General features: G+C 31.9%; 1 protein-coding gene across 3 annotated transcripts in view; it reads left to right on the top strand.

The window, feature by feature from the left end:
• The window catches only part of ZDHHC21 (zDHHC palmitoyltransferase 21), a 61,229-nt gene extending 43,738 nt beyond the window's left edge, over positions 1-17,491 (top strand). For all 3 annotated transcript variants that reach the window (XM_079113144.1, XM_079113142.1, XM_079113143.1), the window contains 3 exons: positions 2,931-3,047; positions 15,160-15,203; positions 15,748-17,491. In XM_079113144.1, coding sequence (XP_078969270.1) covers positions 2,931-3,047; positions 15,160-15,203; positions 15,748-15,880 — 294 coding nt within the window. In that variant the 3' untranslated portion in view covers positions 15,881-17,491. The remainder of the gene's footprint in view (positions 1-2,930; positions 3,048-15,159; positions 15,204-15,747) is intronic.
• Positions 17,492-18,126: the final 635 nt, after the last annotated feature.

Genomic DNA, 18,126 nt, shown 5'->3' with positions numbered 1-18,126 from the left:
GTGTGCAAACAGTATCAAAAATGCATGAAGAATGAATCAGTACCCTTTACCTTTTCATAGGGGTGAGGGGAAGATTGTGATGAGAAGAAATGCACAGGAAGATATGTGTGGTTTCAGGTATCCTCAGTCTTGAGAGGATAGTGTGTGAGCATGTGTTAATAAAAAATAGGAAGAAATGGAAACAGTAAAGAATAGTTACTGTTTATATTATTTTGCTAGGGTTACTATAACAAAATACCACAGACTGGGTAGTTTAAAGAGAAATTTATTTTCTTCCAATTCTCATGGTGGAAAGTCTAAGAATATGGTGTTAGCAGATTTGGTTTCACCTTAGGCCTTTCTCTTTGGATTATATATGGTTACCTTCTCCCTGTATTCTCATGCCATCTTTCTTCTAGGTGGGAGTGTCCCTAGTGTCTCTGTGTGACCAGATTTCATCTTCTTATAAGAACTCCAGTTGGATTGGTTTAGTGCCTACCCTAAAAATCTCAATTTGATTTAGTTACTGCTTTAAAGGCTTATCTCCAAATGTAGTCACATTCTGAGGCACTGGAGGTTAGAACTTACAGTTTTGGGTGGGTACTGTTCAGCCCATTTCGTAAAGATCTTGAATAGTGAATGAGTTCTTGGGATTTTGATAAAGTTTCCTAAGCCAGTTTTTGGATTCAGAGAGTGCTATATCTAAAAAAATCTTAGAACTAAAGCTGTTCTCTAGAGAACAGTGTTAAATGACTCAAAAATATGGATTTAGTGTTCGTGCATGTGTGAACTTGGAATACAATTGTTTTTTGAAAGTGTAAAGGTAATAAAAAGGTAATTTCTAGATCAAAACATTTTCCTGTTTTATATAAATACTATAAATGTTTAACCAAATGAATAAATCTGTATTATAACTAGATCTTTTAGTCTTATCACTGTCTCTGGCATTTATAAATTGTACTTGACTAAAATTTTTTTAAAATCTTTTCACTGGGAAAAGAGGATGGATTTTATTTGGTCAAAAATGATAATTTTAGTACAGTAAACTCTACTGTACTACAATATGTATATTTTAAAAAATCATTCTACTATGTAAACCCATGCAGCAAAACTACAGGGCTATGAGAAAATGGAGCCATAAGACTCAAAAACTTCATCAGTGACACTTAAAAGGATAAGAACCTAATAAAAATAGTAGTACAATTTTATTCATATTAGATGGTTAAGGCATACGTGGACACTACAATAAGCCTGGTACTTTACCTTGAAAGAGACCTCACATTTTCTCAGGAGAATGTGCATCACAACAGTTGCAGAATGTGAGTTATTGGGAAGTGATAGAAGTAGAGTCTCTGAAATTGGAGGGAAAATTGTAAGATACATGTGAGTGTGGGTGTGACTCATCACACATGTGACAGACACTGGGGACTGGAAGATGTCTGAGGTGGGTAAGTATTTTGTGTATTCTTACATGGTTTGATTCAGCAGGATGTAGTTTTCTTTGTTCATCTAGGTTTCTTGCAGATAAAATCTTGCATAAGAAACGAATTCTTGTAATGCTCAAGTCTTTGCTTAATGTATCAATTATGTTGGAACAAATTTGTGTTTTTAAATAGCGTTCATTATAGCAGAACTTAATGTATTTAAGAGTCCCATCTTTTCATTTTTGTATTGTAACAATTCCAAATTAGGTTTTTTTAACCAACCTTTTGAAAAGACTGTCTAATAATTGATTGCTGTATAGCACTTGAAGTGTCTTGGTGAATTTTAAGTTTTTCCAGGCTAATGAATAAGTATTTTGGGTGCAAAACTAGAGTTTTGCTTGAGTCTAGTGGTTTATTGTTGTGATACACAGAGAAGTATCACTTCTTTTGTCTCAAGCAAGCACATTATTTTCAGTAGTCTCCCTACTTTTGGTAGTGCCACCAGAATACCTTACTCATTAACCAGAATCAGTGTTAAAGAAGGCATGTGGGTGATTGTGTTTTGGGGTGCAGGGCTTTCCAGTCCGCTCGTTGCTTTTATTCACTGTGACTGTTTTACTCCAAAGCTTAGCAACAACTGGTTTCCTGAAGAAATCTTAATTCTTTGACTCTTTCCCTCCTCTGGTATATTTGGTTGACAAGAGTGCTGTTGAATGAAATGCTTTTCGTGTTCCTGTCCTGTACCTGTCTCACTTTCAGGATCTTCATTTTTACACCTTGAGTCAGAAAATCACCTTTCCCTTGCAGCATATCCAGCTGACCCTACTAGATATTCCTTTTCATTTCTACAGTACTTTCTGCACACGTCCCCCTTACAGCATTTGGAGTTTTGCAAAGTTGGATTTTCTCTCTAAATAAACTGTGTACTTCTTGAGGGCATGGAGAACTATATCATTTTTACATTTCTACTACATATCATAAAGCATGACAGTGGTAGTTGGGTAATAGGATGGAAAAATGAATGAAGTAGGCTTGAAGTAGAATCCTTATGATTCTATTATATATGTTTTCCCCTTTGACAAAGTTAGATAATTTCTAGGTATTTTGGTTATTTGAACTTTAATAATATGAATCATGCTTTGCATTCAGCATTTTTAGCAGTGAAATAAAATTTTCTTTGTAGACCAAAAATTGTTGTGTCATCTGGGATTCGTTTTTTTTTTTTTCTACATATAGGTTAAAAAGCAAATAAGCATAACTTGCAGCCCTGGGATAGAGGGATTTTTGACATAATAGAGTAGTGAAATCCTTATATTTTTCAGCTTACTATTGTAAATTGAAAAGTTATTTTTGATATTTTCAATTATTGATATATTGGTTAAGGGGAACAAATTCAGGAGTGGGGGGAGGTAGTTCTTTTAAAATAATAAGGGGCTGTATGTTAAGGCTCAAATCTGGATTTTTATTGCAATAACAAGCAACTCTCCAAATTGTTTTTGAGACTTTCTTTTCTTTTTTTCCTTATAGGACCTCTTTGTTGTTAGACATGAATTGGCCATAATGAGACTAGCTGCCTTCATGGGCATTACTATGTTAGTTGGAATAACTGGACTCTTTTATACACAACTAATTGGTATCATCACAGTAAGTATATTTTTAATGTAAAGTTAAATTTTTATGAACATATTACCTAATTATGAACTTAATTCTAAAGTTATCAAAATTTAGAACTCAAAGGAGAAAATTACCTGTAATCTTTAATATAATCTATTTTCATATGCCTGTATATAATTTTAAAGGAGTTATAATCGGGTACAGAAGTGTGCATAAAATTTTGTATCCTGTTTTTGAAAATTAACAAAATGTTTTTGCATGACTACATACTTTGTGTTTACAGCTCTTTAAATTGTTATATATTCTCTGTTTAATGAATATGCCGTATTTTTACTATTTTGTTGATTGGCATCTAGTATTCAACCACTTTTTCTATATTAAGGATAACACTGCTTTCTTTTTCTCTTTGAACTAGTTAGACTAAATTCTAAAAAATGGAGTTTTTAGTATATTTCATTAGTAGTTAAGTTTATTTTTGCATATATTTTTAATTTATTGATATACAAACTAATTTAATAAGTGATTGTCATTGCTTATCTAGGATGTCTGAAAGGCCCTTTGACAGCTTCTCATTTTATGTTTGATACAGAAAAGTCTTGAAATAATGTCATCTATTTTTACATTTTTTATATGAACTTGAAAAGTATTATTTATTTGCCTTTTTCATTTTTTTCGCACTGTCTAATGGGAACAATTGTATCAAACACATAAAGTATCATATTAGGTACTAGTTCCCTCAGAGTTGCACTTATTTTCCTGTCTCATAGGTCAGTTTGATACTACAGGTGTACAAGCCATGAGAGATGAAGATTGAAATACCCTGGGCTGTTGTAGCTCAGTGGTAGAGCACTTACCTAGCATGTGTGAGGCACTGGGTTTGATTCTCAGCATCACATATAAATAAATAAAATAAACATCCGTTGACAACTAAAAAAAATTTTTTTAAAGATTGAAATGCACATTATCATACCATACTTTCTTCAGAAGTAGTAGAGATGACCCCTATACTATAGCAGAAAATATTTTTTAAATGAGAAAAATCCTATTAAGGTTTTAAAAGATAATACATGGTATTATAGGAAATGTAGAACAAAAATTTTCTTGTACATTATTGATGGGAGAATAAATTAACTTAAACCTCATTGAAGGCAAATTGTCAATGTCTTTCAAAATTTAAAATACACAGCCTTTTGACCATCCTTTACAAAGTTGTTTCTTATAAGTTAGTTATTTGTGTGTAATCATGTACCTAAAAGGTCTCCATGTATATATTATACATGAAAATTGTTGATACTAAAATATATACTGTGAAAAAATATAGTAAGAAAAATGTATTAGCACTATCATAAAGCAACAAGAAAAGTGTGGTACTGGCATAAGGATAGACATATAGATAAATGAAATAGAATTGAGAGTCCAAAATATACAGTTGTTGCTTGCTATCTGGAGCAGATTATTTCCAAAGTGCCCTTGGATAATGAAATTTGCAGTGAGGGCTCATTTCCCTTATACAAGTTGGCATTAATATTTGCATACACATCCCTCTGTATACTTTAAATCATCTCTAGATTACTTATAATACCTAATATAACATAAATGCTATGTAGATAGTTGCTATAGTGTATTGTTTAGGGAATCATGACCAGAGAAAAATGTGCATGTTCATTACAGACACAGTTTTTTTTTCCTAGTATTTTCAATATATGATTGTTTAATTAAATCTGGATGTGGAATCCACAAATATGGAGGGCCAACTATGCATGTACTGTGGTTATATGAATGGTGAGTCAATTTTCAGCAAAAGTACCAAGACTTCAGTGGGGAAAAGAAGTCTTTTTGCAATAAATGGTACTATTTTCTCATTCTCTAAGCTGTCTTTTTACTTTCTTGATCGTGTCCTTTGAAGCACAAAAGTTTTTTGTTTTTTTTTTTTTAATTTTTACTAAGTCCAATTTATCTCTTTTTTTCACTATCTATATTCTGGTAAACAATTTTTCATACATGACATGTATGTTATGTAATGCTGGAGACCTTTCTGAAATACATGATTACACACATTCAGTTAGACTGTCCAGAGGCTATTGCACTGAAGAGGTTGATCAGAAGGGCTGTGCATTTTATATATCCACATGCAAAAGAATGAAGTTGGACAGCTTCTTCTCAGAATAAACAAATTAATGCAATATGGATCATAGTTTCAAATGATTGAACAATAACTCTTGGAAGAAAACAAGAGTAAACTTTGGTGGCCTTGGACTAGACAATTGGTAGTATCTTAGAGCATAAACTACTAAAGAAAAAAAATACCATATAGGTTGGACTTAATCAAAGTTATAAATTTTTGTGCTTCAAAGGATACTTATCAAGAAAGTTCAAAGACAGTTTAGAAAATGAGAGAAAGCATTTGCAATCATTTATCTGATCAGGAACTTGTGTTTAGAATATATAAAAATCTTTTATAACTCAATAATAAAAAGGAAGCCCAACAAAAATATGGCCAAAGGATTTATCCAAAGAAAATATGCAGATGGACAATAAGCACATGAACAGATAGAACAGATTCTCAACCTCATTAGTCATCAGGGAAATGCAAATCAAAACCATGATCATGTACTACTCCAAAATCACTAGGGGCTAAAGACTGATAATAAGAATTGTTGGTGAGGATATGGAGGAATCAGAACTCTGATACATTGGTAATGGTGATATACAATGGTACAGCCACTTTAGAAAAACAGTCTGGCAGTTCTTTGAAAAGTTAAACATAAAGTTACCACTAGACTCAGCAATTCCACTCCTGTATCCACACGAAAAACTTGCACATTTATGGCAGCATTGTTCATAGTAACCTAAAATTGAAAATAATCTAAATGTCCATCATTTGATTGTGAGTACACAAAATGTGGTGTATCCATATAGTAGAATATTATTTGTCCATGAAAATATGAAATGAGGTACTGATACATGCTACAACATGGGTGAACCTTAAAAACATTATGCTAACTGAAAGAAGATCCCATCTTTATGATTCTATTTATATGAAATGTGCAGAATAGGCAAATTTATATAGACAGAAAATAGATCAGTGATTGACTAGAGCTAGGGGACTGAGGATGATAGCTACGGGTACTTGGATTTTTTTATGAGGTGATGAACATGTTCTAGAAGTGAAATTACTGGGTCATGTAAGATTGGTTCATCAAATAAGAAAATATTGAACCTTGTACGCAAATGTTTCTGCCATCTTGCATTACTGCCAACAATATATGAGAATTCTGGTTGTTTCATATCTTCCTTATCATTTGTTGTTGCCAGTCTTTTTAATTGTAGTTATTCTGGTAGTTTTAAATACTATCTTGTTTCAAGTTGAATTTCCCTGATGGTTAATGATGTTGAACACTTCTTTGTGTGTCTTTTTAGCCTTTCATATATCTTTGAGAAATGTCTGAATATTTCATTATTCAGTTCGAAATACTTTGCAGTATCCCTTGTGATTTCTGTAATGGTGATGATGATAAATAACATAGTAATAGTAACATCAGCAAAGATGAGAATAAGTTATTCCCTAAAATCTTTTTCTCTGCTTCTCTGCTTGTTCATATTTTATAACAATGAACTTCTAGTTAATAAGTCTTGTCAAAACTGGTAAGTGAAGCTTACATCTTTTGAATTTCCTTTTTTGAATTTACTCAAATCAATGATATAATCTTATGATACTGTAACAGTATTTTTCTAGTGCTTAACCATTAATGACTGGGAAATGGACCTTGGGAATATCACAGCCAAGAATACATGTACCTAGTGAGGGCTGTCAGATTTATAGCAGAGGATAATGATTTCCTTCCCACCTACCAGCTCCATAGTGTCAGACAGTTAAGGTTTCAAGATTTTTAAAGATCCTTACTCTAAAATTTTAACATTCTCTTCTGAGTTGGACCTAAGTAAGTTATTCATTATTTTTGTTCATTTTTGAAGGATGTATATCAAGTACCCCATTCTGACAGTTCCATTCTGCAAACACATTAATATTAATTCTCAAATTGTACAATTTTCTTTCTTTTTGTTGTAATATTGAATAACATTTCATTGAGGGACATTGAGTTCTGATGTGATGTTTCTAAAACTGAGTAGAAACCACATTTATTAAATAATGATCTGTCCAAAAGCTCACCTCTTTTGCATATGTGAAATACCCTCTCAGAACATTCTGTACTGGACAGAGCTCTACCTGTAGAAATTGCGTATCTGTGAAGCATTCCAAGAAGCATAAATATTGAAAGAGAGATATTATATTCTATTTGTTAGTCTGTTCTTTAGTCACCATAGTTACTCTTAAATACAAATACAATAGAAATTATCATCAATTTTAATTGCATTTACTTGTATTTTCATAGTGCATCTCAACCACTATTCTTTTTGAATGGAGATGAGAATGTCCTCCTCCCCACATTGGTGCAAATTCTTTAAGGCTTAGTTATTTAAAGTTGTTTGTATTCATATGAATTCAAGGATCTCTCTTTAAAGTGTGAGAAGTGATGAATTTGTCAGGTAGCTTAAGAAAGAAAGAAAAGAAATGGGAGAAGAAATCACAGTAAATTTAATCATTCTACTGAAGTTTTCCTCCATCACCTACCCCTGTACCTCAGAGATCTAAGAGGTGTTTTGGGATAACACTGGTGGCGATGTCATTGTATAAAATGAATAGCTTGAGCTGGGATTGTGACTCAGTGGTAGAGCGCTTGCCTCGCTTGTGTGAGGCACTGGGTTCTATTCTCAGCACCACATATAAAGAAATGAATAAAAAATAAAGGTCCATCAACAACTAAAAATATATTTTAAAAAAAGGTTTAAAAAAAATTGCATAGCTTGATTATAAGCATACTAGACAAACAGCCAAAACAAATGCTCTCTCTTGAGGTTTCAGGGAAGCAGTATGTCAGTTTCCAGTAATTTTTCTCCATTATTCATTTTAACTTAGAATAAGTAAATCATTTCTCTCAAGTATAAGAAGAGAAGTCCCATCCTCCTGCTGATGGGAGATAACAGGATAATCATAGCAATGATAATCTGATGTCATTTTAAACCTAGAAAGAGTAGATTATCTGTGACCCAGATAAAATAATTAGAAATTACTTAAAAATAGTGGATTTCTAATCTCATTTCCAAGGTTAAAAGATCTCAACACAACCAGATGTTTCTGTTAAATAGACTAATCTGAAGACTGATTTTAAAGGATTACTTTGATTACTTTTTGATTTAATTTTAAACAGGATTGAAATATATGTATTTGTGTATTGTTACCAAAATTAATATTGGAGATAAGGTGTTTTTAAAAATAATCTGCTTTGAGACATTCTTTTTTATTTAGGGAAACAAGTTCTTCTAGCTATTCCTTTCTTAGACTATTTGGCTTTTTTTTTTTCTCTCTTTTTTTTTTTGCTGTTTCTGAATGAAATCATGGTGTAGTTATTAACATAATGGACGTTGTCAGAATTATTGAGCAGTAGGTCACACAGCCAAAAGTAATGTCCATTCTGAAGAGAATGAGTACTAATAGTGCTGGGTGGTTGTGTTAGTCATGTTTTCAGTGACTGGGCTTGGAGAGAGTTAATGGAGAAGTGCTGTAACAGCTGGTCCAGCGCATTCTGGTGAGGTTCTGACAGTGAGCTATTGTCTACCATGACACTCCTCTGACAGTTTATCTAAATTTTGTATACAAGCATTTTTGTTTCCTGGGCACTGTGGAGTTTACATAATAGCATAAGCTTTTGATGGTGTCTCTGGAGCTTAGTGCTTTCTTCAGTTGTAGTGAGGGTGGGGGTAGGGTGAGAAAGATGTATTTAGTTGCAGTTTAGTAAAAGGCTTTAATTTCACAAGTAAAATCAGTGATTTTTTTTGTACTTTGTCTCATAGCTACTATTGTTGGATTCTATTTGAATTACTAAAGATAGCTTAAAACAAAGCTTTTCAAATTAAAAGAGAAAAATATTTTCTCCCCATAAGTATTGGCTCATATTTAACCTGCAGAGTTAATGTTTGCCTAAATAACTATAGAAAGAAACACAAATGCAAGGGTGATGTAATTTTAACTTGGTTATCTTGTGTAATGAAAAGTATCTTATGTTTAAAATTTTAAATCAGTTTAAAGAAGATTATCTATTAAATAGCATATTATTAATCAATTAGTGGATTTACTTGCTTTTTAATATGTACCCAGAAAAGTAGGCTTGAGATTATTAATCCTTGTAATTAAATTTTGCCAAGTATCCCAATGAATTAGTGTGGTGAATTAGCAGCATTTAGTACAATCTCTATACAAATACTGTTTGATCTACTCAACTCCAAGTCAGCATTGCAGATATGCAAATCATTTGTTAATTATGCTGAACCCAGCTCACTTATACTTCTACAAAGGGAGCACTGTGTAGCATTTTTGCTTTCCTTTCTGAGTTATAGTTTTGTTTAATAAGACAAAATAAATAAATATATTTCCCCACACAGTATTTCCAATTGTAATATTATTCTCAGTACCTTATTAAAAACTAGAAAAATCATTAAAATTGAAAATTTGATTACTCTTGTTAGGTGCTTTTAATGTCATATGTTGATATTGAATATAATAATTTCTTTGAATTTTGAATAAAGAATTTTATAGAAACTAGGTTCTCCCTTGCCAAGGTATTCGTTTAAATATCGAGTTGTATTCCATAGTAATATAAAGACATTCTTCTTAAAAAAGAATCATCATCAACATTGCTGTCTCTAAAATTATGTGTGGAATTGAATTGCTCTTTAGCATAAATATGATCCGATATAACTTCTTCAATTTTATTTTCAGTTGTAGATGGACACCTCTATTTTATTTATTTATTTTTACATGGTGCTGGGAATTGAACCCAGTGCCTCACACATGCTGGGCAAGCACTGAGCCACAACCCCAGTGCCATGAAAGTCTATTTATAATGCATTCTCTTTGCTCAGTGTCATCAACTACTTGGAACTATTTCTAATAAAATTAAAAGCAATTAAAGACAGTGTAAATGTATTTCTATAATTTTTGTAGTAGAATAGTGCTTTTAATTTTATTAAAACATTACTAATTGCTGAGTGATTAAATAGATGCTTTTTTGATAAGGAAACTAAACATATATGAGTTTTGTTTTTAATTGGAATTTTCCCCAAATACTTATTTTACTGTTTTATGATCTAAATACACATAAATATTTAGCCTGATTTTAAAACACCATGTAATTGGAAAAAGCAGTATATCTTATAGTTTTCTTGTGATCTTTTGCCACAGTGATTCATATGCTTCTCTCTGTCATAGTATATTGCTATATTAGTTATTCCTCAAATCCCATCAAAAGGGACACATTTAACACCCATCTTCTGTTGATAACCAAAAACCTTATCAAAAGAACAATTTTGGTATTAAAAATGTAAGAGTAGTTAAATTTGAGTGTTGATTATATGCATAATTTTTCAGCTGTTTTGGATATTCTGTTAGTGTAAGATTTATTTATATAACACATAATTGTGTATACTCATCCCCTCTGGTTTCCTGTCTAGTTTTTTCTTGTAAACTTGACTGCTGTTGGTACATTGTAAGCTCCTTCATGCTGAGGTTGTGTCATAAATAGGTACTTAGTAAATTTTTGATAGATGGACAATGAATAAATGAATTAGGGTTTATATACTTAGGGCTTGTTTTTTCAACTGGATTATAAGCTCCTTGTGGTCACAGGATTTTATATAGATAGTTGCCCATATATCAAATCTCTGTATTAAGTCTCTGTCATTTTATCTTTCATTGTACAAACTTCTTTGTTTGTTTAGATGTAATTTTGAAGGGTTACATTCTGCTGTAATTGAGAACCTGTCTCTAGGCCCTCTCAGAAAGTATTTAGTGGACACTATCAAAAACTAGTACTTACGTTTATTGAGGAGTTACTGGGAACTTTCACATAGTAACCAATTTAATCACCATAAAAACCTACTAGGTAAACATTATTACTTGGAAATTGAAGGACAGAGTTTTTAAGGAATTTTCTTAAGGTTTTAGAGCAGGAACATGGCTTGATAAAAAGGAGTGTGGCAATTATTTTGGAAAGACTTTCAGTGGCTGCAGACATAAGATCTGCTGCCTTCTCACTTTGGTTCTATGATTGCTTAAATATTTATGTGAACTTTACATCCCAAATAAAAGGCATAGCTAATCTTCTGTTAGAGCTGGATGTTTAAAGAACCATTCATTTCAAATGAGGAAAATAGTTCTGGCTTCCAACGAGGAGAGGGAGTTAAGATTAACAGAACATTTTCTATTGTTAGATTGCAAAACTAACTTTTAATTAAAAATAAGGAATGCAATTTTTGGCCATGTGAAATGAATTTAGTGCTGTAAATTTATATTGTTACCCATTTTGTGCAATATATCCTACTAGGTGCTTTGGAAACATTTAAACTCAAAGTGAAATGAGCTCCTGTTTGTACACTGACCCGGGGTGCTAAGAAGTCGAGTGAAACACTTTCTCACTATTGGGAGTAATTAGTAACAGAGAAAACAAGTATATTATCTCTAATTGTGAGAAATTTTTCCTGATAAGTGTTTTGAACTCTGGATTAATTCAGCATGTAGTCACTGAATTAGGTAGCTATATGCAGCAGAGTTAGAAGCATCGGTAAGACCAATAGTAAGATCAGAGTGCAGATGATTGTTGAGGTTAGACTGAACTGTTTTTGCGGATTCTGTAACTGATACAATATTTTTACTTTCATAGGCGTTCCAGTTTGACAGGCCTAGAAACTCCTTTTTGAAACTGTTTCCAACGTTAATCAGGCCCAGAGCTTGTGACTCAAAAGATATAGTATATTCTTTATAGACCATCATTAGGGGTGCCAAAGGACTCCAGTACATTCCTTCTCCTATGCAATAACATATGTGGCAAAGTGTTGCTTGGTGAGAATGAACTCAAAGCAGGATGAGTTAGTTGGATGGACTACATCAAGTTATCTTTACCAGTGTTAGGCTTGTTAACAAACCTCTGATGATAAATTCTTGCTTTTCAACTTCCCCCCACCTCATCCTTCATTTTTCTAACATACAACCAGTAGATACAGTTCTCTCCTTCTATTGGCAACTCCTCCCTCCCACCCCGTTCCAGGTATAGTCTTATTAGTTGGGATATAATTTTCTTTTATAGTCCAACTTAGTTTTTGGACTAAACCTGAGAGATAATTTCCTAGGCTAATAAGATTAATCATCATGAAAATATAAAGTGTTAATTAATAAAACGAGTAAGACCTATATTTTTGTGAAGCCAAAACTTCCCCAGTGTGAAAAATTCTCATGTATCTCTTAGTTATGCAGACTGATGAAAGTTTTAGGTATTTTGATCATTGGGCCATACTAGTCATAAATACTTCTCAGAAAGTTATAGAACCTCATTCTAGCAATTTACAGTAAATACTTTTCTTTTTATCATATCTAGAAGAGTGAATGGGGGGGCAGTACTTAAATTTATATATTGTATTTATACTCTTTGAGATTTGATGTCTTATTGGTCCTTTTCTGATGGGCACTTAGTGTTGGTAGTTGCATTGAATGGAGTTCTCTGCATTGAAATACTTTAATTATTTTAGGGCTGGAGTTGTGTCTCAGTGATGAGCGCTTGTCTGGCATGTGTGAGACCCTGGGTTTGATACTCAGCACCACATATAAATAAATAAAATTGAACAAAAAAGATCCATTGACTCAAACTAAAAAATAGATACACGTAAAAAGAAATATTTTAATTATTTTAAAAATTCCACTTTTCTCTAAACAAAACAAAGGTAAATAAAACCTAATTTACTTTTTTCTGATTTAGCCCTTGAGAATAACTTGTGGTTTTACTCCCTGGCAGTAGTAACATCTCCCCTCTTCTTTGCTGTTTCTGTGATGCTTGTGAATGTGTTAACATAACTTGTGTTGCTCTAGTGTATTGTGTAAATGTCAGAACAAAAACTTGATGACATGTTTGGATGCCCAAATGTAAATTGTACTTTTTTCTTATAACAGTTTTCTGAATAGCCAACTTTCAGAGAGCTAAACATTGGGCATTTCTAGAGGGGGGTGAAAGTAACCTATTTTAGCCAGCCTCACAAATTCTGTTCATAAAGTGGTAGTAGACATCATATCCTTTGAAAGAGTAACCTAGTCATGAGATTTTAAAAGTAGAATTCTATTTATTTCCTAAAATAGGTTCTAGAAAGGTATTAAAAATATAAAAATTAAAGCTGGTTCTATATGAAATCTAAATCTGAAGTCTTTAAAATTGATTATTTTATTGCCACAAATTCCTGAAGGTTATAGCCAAGTTGTAAATTCTACATAGTAAAAATTTTCTTTAATATTAGCTGATGATAATCTTAGAAGTAATAGACTTTGAAATTGACTTCCTTATCCTGAAATGTATCTGGGTATTATCCATGGCCGTGATTTTTAGACCATCCATGTACCTTTCCTGATAGCTTCTTGATTCTGTTCTCTCTTTTATTTTGTACTTTTGAATGGGCTGTCTTAATTGCTTTGAAAGAAGTGACTACCAGACTTTAATAAACCATCCAAATGACTTAATTCACTTCTTTTTCAGATGTGGTACCTGAAGCCCAGGTTTTGTTGAAATCCCCTATTAATGTCTTGTATATTTGTAGACTACATTTTCATAAACAAACAAATAAAAACCACATTGTTTTGAAGAAGTTATGCAACAGAACCAAGAAAGGTTAATTATAAATAGAATTGTCTTCAGATATCATGAATTTCAAAGCATAATAGGAAAACTAATATATAGAGAACATGTAGCTTATCTGTCATTTCTTTACAAATCCCTGGAAAATCTGTAACTGAAGCTCTGTTATTGGTTACTAGTCATCTAAAAAGCAGATTTATTTAACCTTATGTATGCTTAACTGTGGTTATCCAACTATTCATGCATGAGAAAATAATATTATAAGCTATTCATGTAACATCTCTTAAAAAGTTTTTTAAAACAAAGGTGCTATTTGTTAGCATCATTGTAAAAAAAAAAAAAAAAAAGTTTCACAACACCAGATAAATTTGAGTTGAGCCATAAGCATTTGTATGTACATTTCTACTTAATAATGGTGAAGTCTACCTTCTGCCCTATGTGAGCTAGGAATTAAGGTAAAGCAAAGGAGAAAAGAGGAAAATTTAGCTAATGTTTTTGTATACTTGAAAGAATATATTCTGTACTGCTTTAAAGTATGTTTCAAATATAAACTTTTAACTGAAAATAAGATTGTGCATTTGTGTGTTGATTAGTTTGGTATGACTTATAATAATTTGCCAGTCTAATGATAAGTAGTTTAAGCCAGCATTTCTCGAAGCTGTCTTCTTTCTGTTTGTTATTTTTCTTTTATATTTTACTAGGGCCTTCCAGAAAACACATAATAAGAAATTATATTACTATGAAGAGTGATTTTTCTATTGAAAAAAAAAAAAAGAAATCATTTTTACTAAAATATACCAATTAGCTAACTTCAGTTTTCAGAGCAATATATGTTGTGATATGACAAATTCATAAACAACCTTGTTAAATTTTATTATTTACAGAAATCTAGAACCAATTGTACTCCAACTCTTAGTTTTTTGTTCATTAGTGTCTTTCATATTGCTATTTTAAAATGCATATTTACTGACAGTTGAGTTGAAAATAAGTACCAGACTTTGATCAAGAAAACAAGTCATATATGTTTTAAAATATTTTTTAATTGTAGATGGACACAATACCTTTATTTGATTTATTTATTTTTATGTGGTGAAGATTGAACCCAGTGCCTCACATGTGCTAGGCAAGGGCTCTCCCACTGAGCCACACCCCAGCCCACAGTCTTCAATTTTAATGAAGTGATGCTCCCACAAATTTTGTGAGGTTTTATATTTGAATAATTTTTTGGTATAATGTAATGTTGATTCTGTTTTTCCAAGGGAACTGCAACAGTATATGTAGATCATTTAAAATTCTCAGTACCCATATTTAAACATTTTAAATCTTCAGCATTCTCTGAATAGGGTTTAAGTCGTCACAAAATAGATAAAGATTTGATAAATTTGTTACATTTGAGTATTTTTTTTTAATAGGATACAACATCTATTGAAAAGATGTCAAACTGTTGCGAAGAAATGTAAGTATAAAAGTGAACTGTGTATTGCTCTTAAAAATTGAAACAACTGGCCACACTCAAGAACCATGTATGTATAATGGAAAGATAATATAATGATGGCTTTTTCTTGGTGCCTTGTCTGAGACTGGAGCTAGACAGGCATACCCCAGTCTTATAGTAGGGGGTCTTCCAGCCAGGATAGTTTTTAAACAAAATAAGTACTGATCATTCTTGTTCCTTGTCTAACTAAAGTAAGTTAAATTATTTGTCCTGAAAGTACATCAAAAGAGATTTGCTACTGTGTTGTTGACACACATTCTATTAATCCTGAGATTCTCCTCTGCTTCAAAAGTTGCTCTAGGTTGATTGACGATGCAGATACAATATCTGCTATCCAGAGTTAAAACTCAGCTGCATGCCACAATGAAAGAAAAGCTGTATTTGTGATGCTGGAACACAATTCATCAGAGTCCAGTAATGGATCCCCAGCCAACCTGTATTGTTTTAGCTGACTGAAGTGCACCATGGGAGTGCTGTCTTTCACTAATAATGCTGTCTTCTGTAGATCGAGGCCCCGAAAGCCATGGCAGCAGACCTTCTCAGAAGTTTTTGGCACTCGTTGGAAGATCCTGTGGTTCATTCCTTTCAGGCAGAGGCAACCACTGCGAGTTCCCTACCACTTTGCCAATCACGTCTAAACAGATGGATGGTGGGCACAGATGGGTCCTCCATGCTGGAAATGCGTTACAGGTTTTATGATAATAGAACTATGACAGTCTTCAAGTCAATTAAAATCCACCCACCAATCTTAGGCATCATAATGTGCCCCAGGCTTTATTTTAATAGTGATCTTGATCCTGTTGTGGGACTAATACAAGATCTATATTTAAGTTTTAAAGCATGTTTACTTTCAAATTAGCTTTCCACAGAGATTTCTATAAATGCTTTTGTTATTAAACTCAAAAGGCAGCGATTAGGATGAAATAATTGTACATAAGTTTCTTTTTTAGTACCGACAGTGTTACAGATTTTAATTTATGGGAAATTTCAGATGTTTATTTAAATTTTCACTTTTAAGTAGTACTAATGAAATCTGAATTTAATTATTCAGATTTTGCAAAACTTGATTTATACCTTTTATGTAATTTTTTTTCAAATACAAGTTAAAATGCTTCCTTTTGTATGTGCTGCAAGATTTTTTTAAATGCAGTGTAGAATTGAACAACAACAAAAGGCAGTGTTTTCTTAGAGCAGCTTTCTAATGTTTTCTCCTTTTCTTTGGTTCTACTAGAACCAAAATAAAACACCACTAAAGTAAAATGCCAGCTACCTACCTTATAATAAAGAAAAGATTAATTTTTCCCATATTAATTTTCCCTACCTTTTCCCTTTACTGTTATAATTATTGATTGTTAAGGATATTTGCTCCCAAGAGAAATTTGTGACCAGTGGCATACATTCCTGTTTACCCTAAAATTTTAATGAGCAAAAAGGGTAGAAAATTTGCAATAATTCCAGTTACTTTTTCTAGTGCAGTTATATTAGAATGCATATGTTTTTAAAATTCCAGTATAACTAGATACTATATAATGTACAGTGTAAAGAAGAATATTGTGCTTTTAAAAATATATATCCTTTTTACTTTTATTTATCTACTAGTGAATCTACAATTATTTGTTGGAGGTTTATATAATAGAGATTGGCCAACTCATTGAAATTTTATTTATAAAAAGTTACTAATAAAAGTAAGTTATTAACTTTCATGTACTGATAATCACCTAAATTGAAATTAAATTTTCATTGGCCAGCTATAATTTATATTGCTCTAGATACCTTTTATCAGTAGCTAATGTTAGGAAATGACCTTTAAATAAGAAAATAGAATGATCTATATTTATCATTAGCATTATACAGATTTAAATTGCTAATAGTGATTGGAAAGCACAGATCATTTGGGTGAAAAGACATTTAGTATGCTTTGAAATAAATTTAGCTTTTAATTTTTTTCCATTAGAATACTGCAAAATCCATGTTTTTTAAAAATTTTGTGTACTCACAGTCATTCCCCTGAAGAGAAGATTAAAATAGTGTACAGTTCTTGGACCATATTAATATTTTTCTTTAGTTACTTTTGAAAGTAAGAAATCATACCTGGGAACTAATGAAACAGAAGGTAACCATTGTTAGTCAATTAGTTATACTATGACTAGTTCATTCAGAAATTGTAAATATCTTATAAAATATCCTAAAATAATAGAATCAACTCTTCTCAAAAACAATACCATGTTTTTTATGTTCTAATTATAAAGTGTTAATTTTTTTAAAACTTAGTGGCAGATGAAGGTATTTATTGGTGCTGATCAGGAGCATAGTAAATTTAATATAACAAATATATTTATAAGGGTTGCAGAAACATAAAATTAGTTTGTGTGTTAGCCAGTTGGGTTGAATTTTGTGCAAGCTAACTGACCAACTTTGACCCTGTGGCAGAACTATGAAAAGGAAGTAATGTAGCTATAATGTAGGTAGATATCAGTTGAATACCTTTTATTGTATATATTCCTTTCACATAAGGACTTTGAGAAAACAGCAGAGCCAAGTGAAGACCTTGTACAGAGCTTTGTGGACATATTTTATGTAGTAACAGTAGCTATACTGAAAGGTAATGAGAGAAGTCTTTTTCCCATTCTAAGGATATATATTTTTTATTTTCTTAGATTTACCACTTCTAGGGCATATTCTCTTCCTTTCTTTCTCTTTACCTTCCCTGGTTCTGATCCCTCTGTACCCTTTTCCTCTTAAGTTATTGAACTACAAACTAATGCACTAGATAAGTATATACTTATTTTGTTTGAATGTCAGAAGTGCTACATATCAACATATTTACATAGAAATATGTATTAAAGTGTATCTGAATAGGCTTATGATGTAATTTACAGTATTC

This window comes from Sciurus vulgaris (assembly GCF_902686455.1).
Source record: "Sciurus vulgaris genome assembly, chromosome: 15".
Classification (NCBI taxonomy): Eukaryota; Metazoa; Chordata; class Mammalia; order Rodentia; family Sciuridae; genus Sciurus; species Sciurus vulgaris.
The sequence above is the reverse complement of the archived record's forward strand: the minus strand, read 5'-3'. Positions and strand labels throughout refer to the sequence as shown.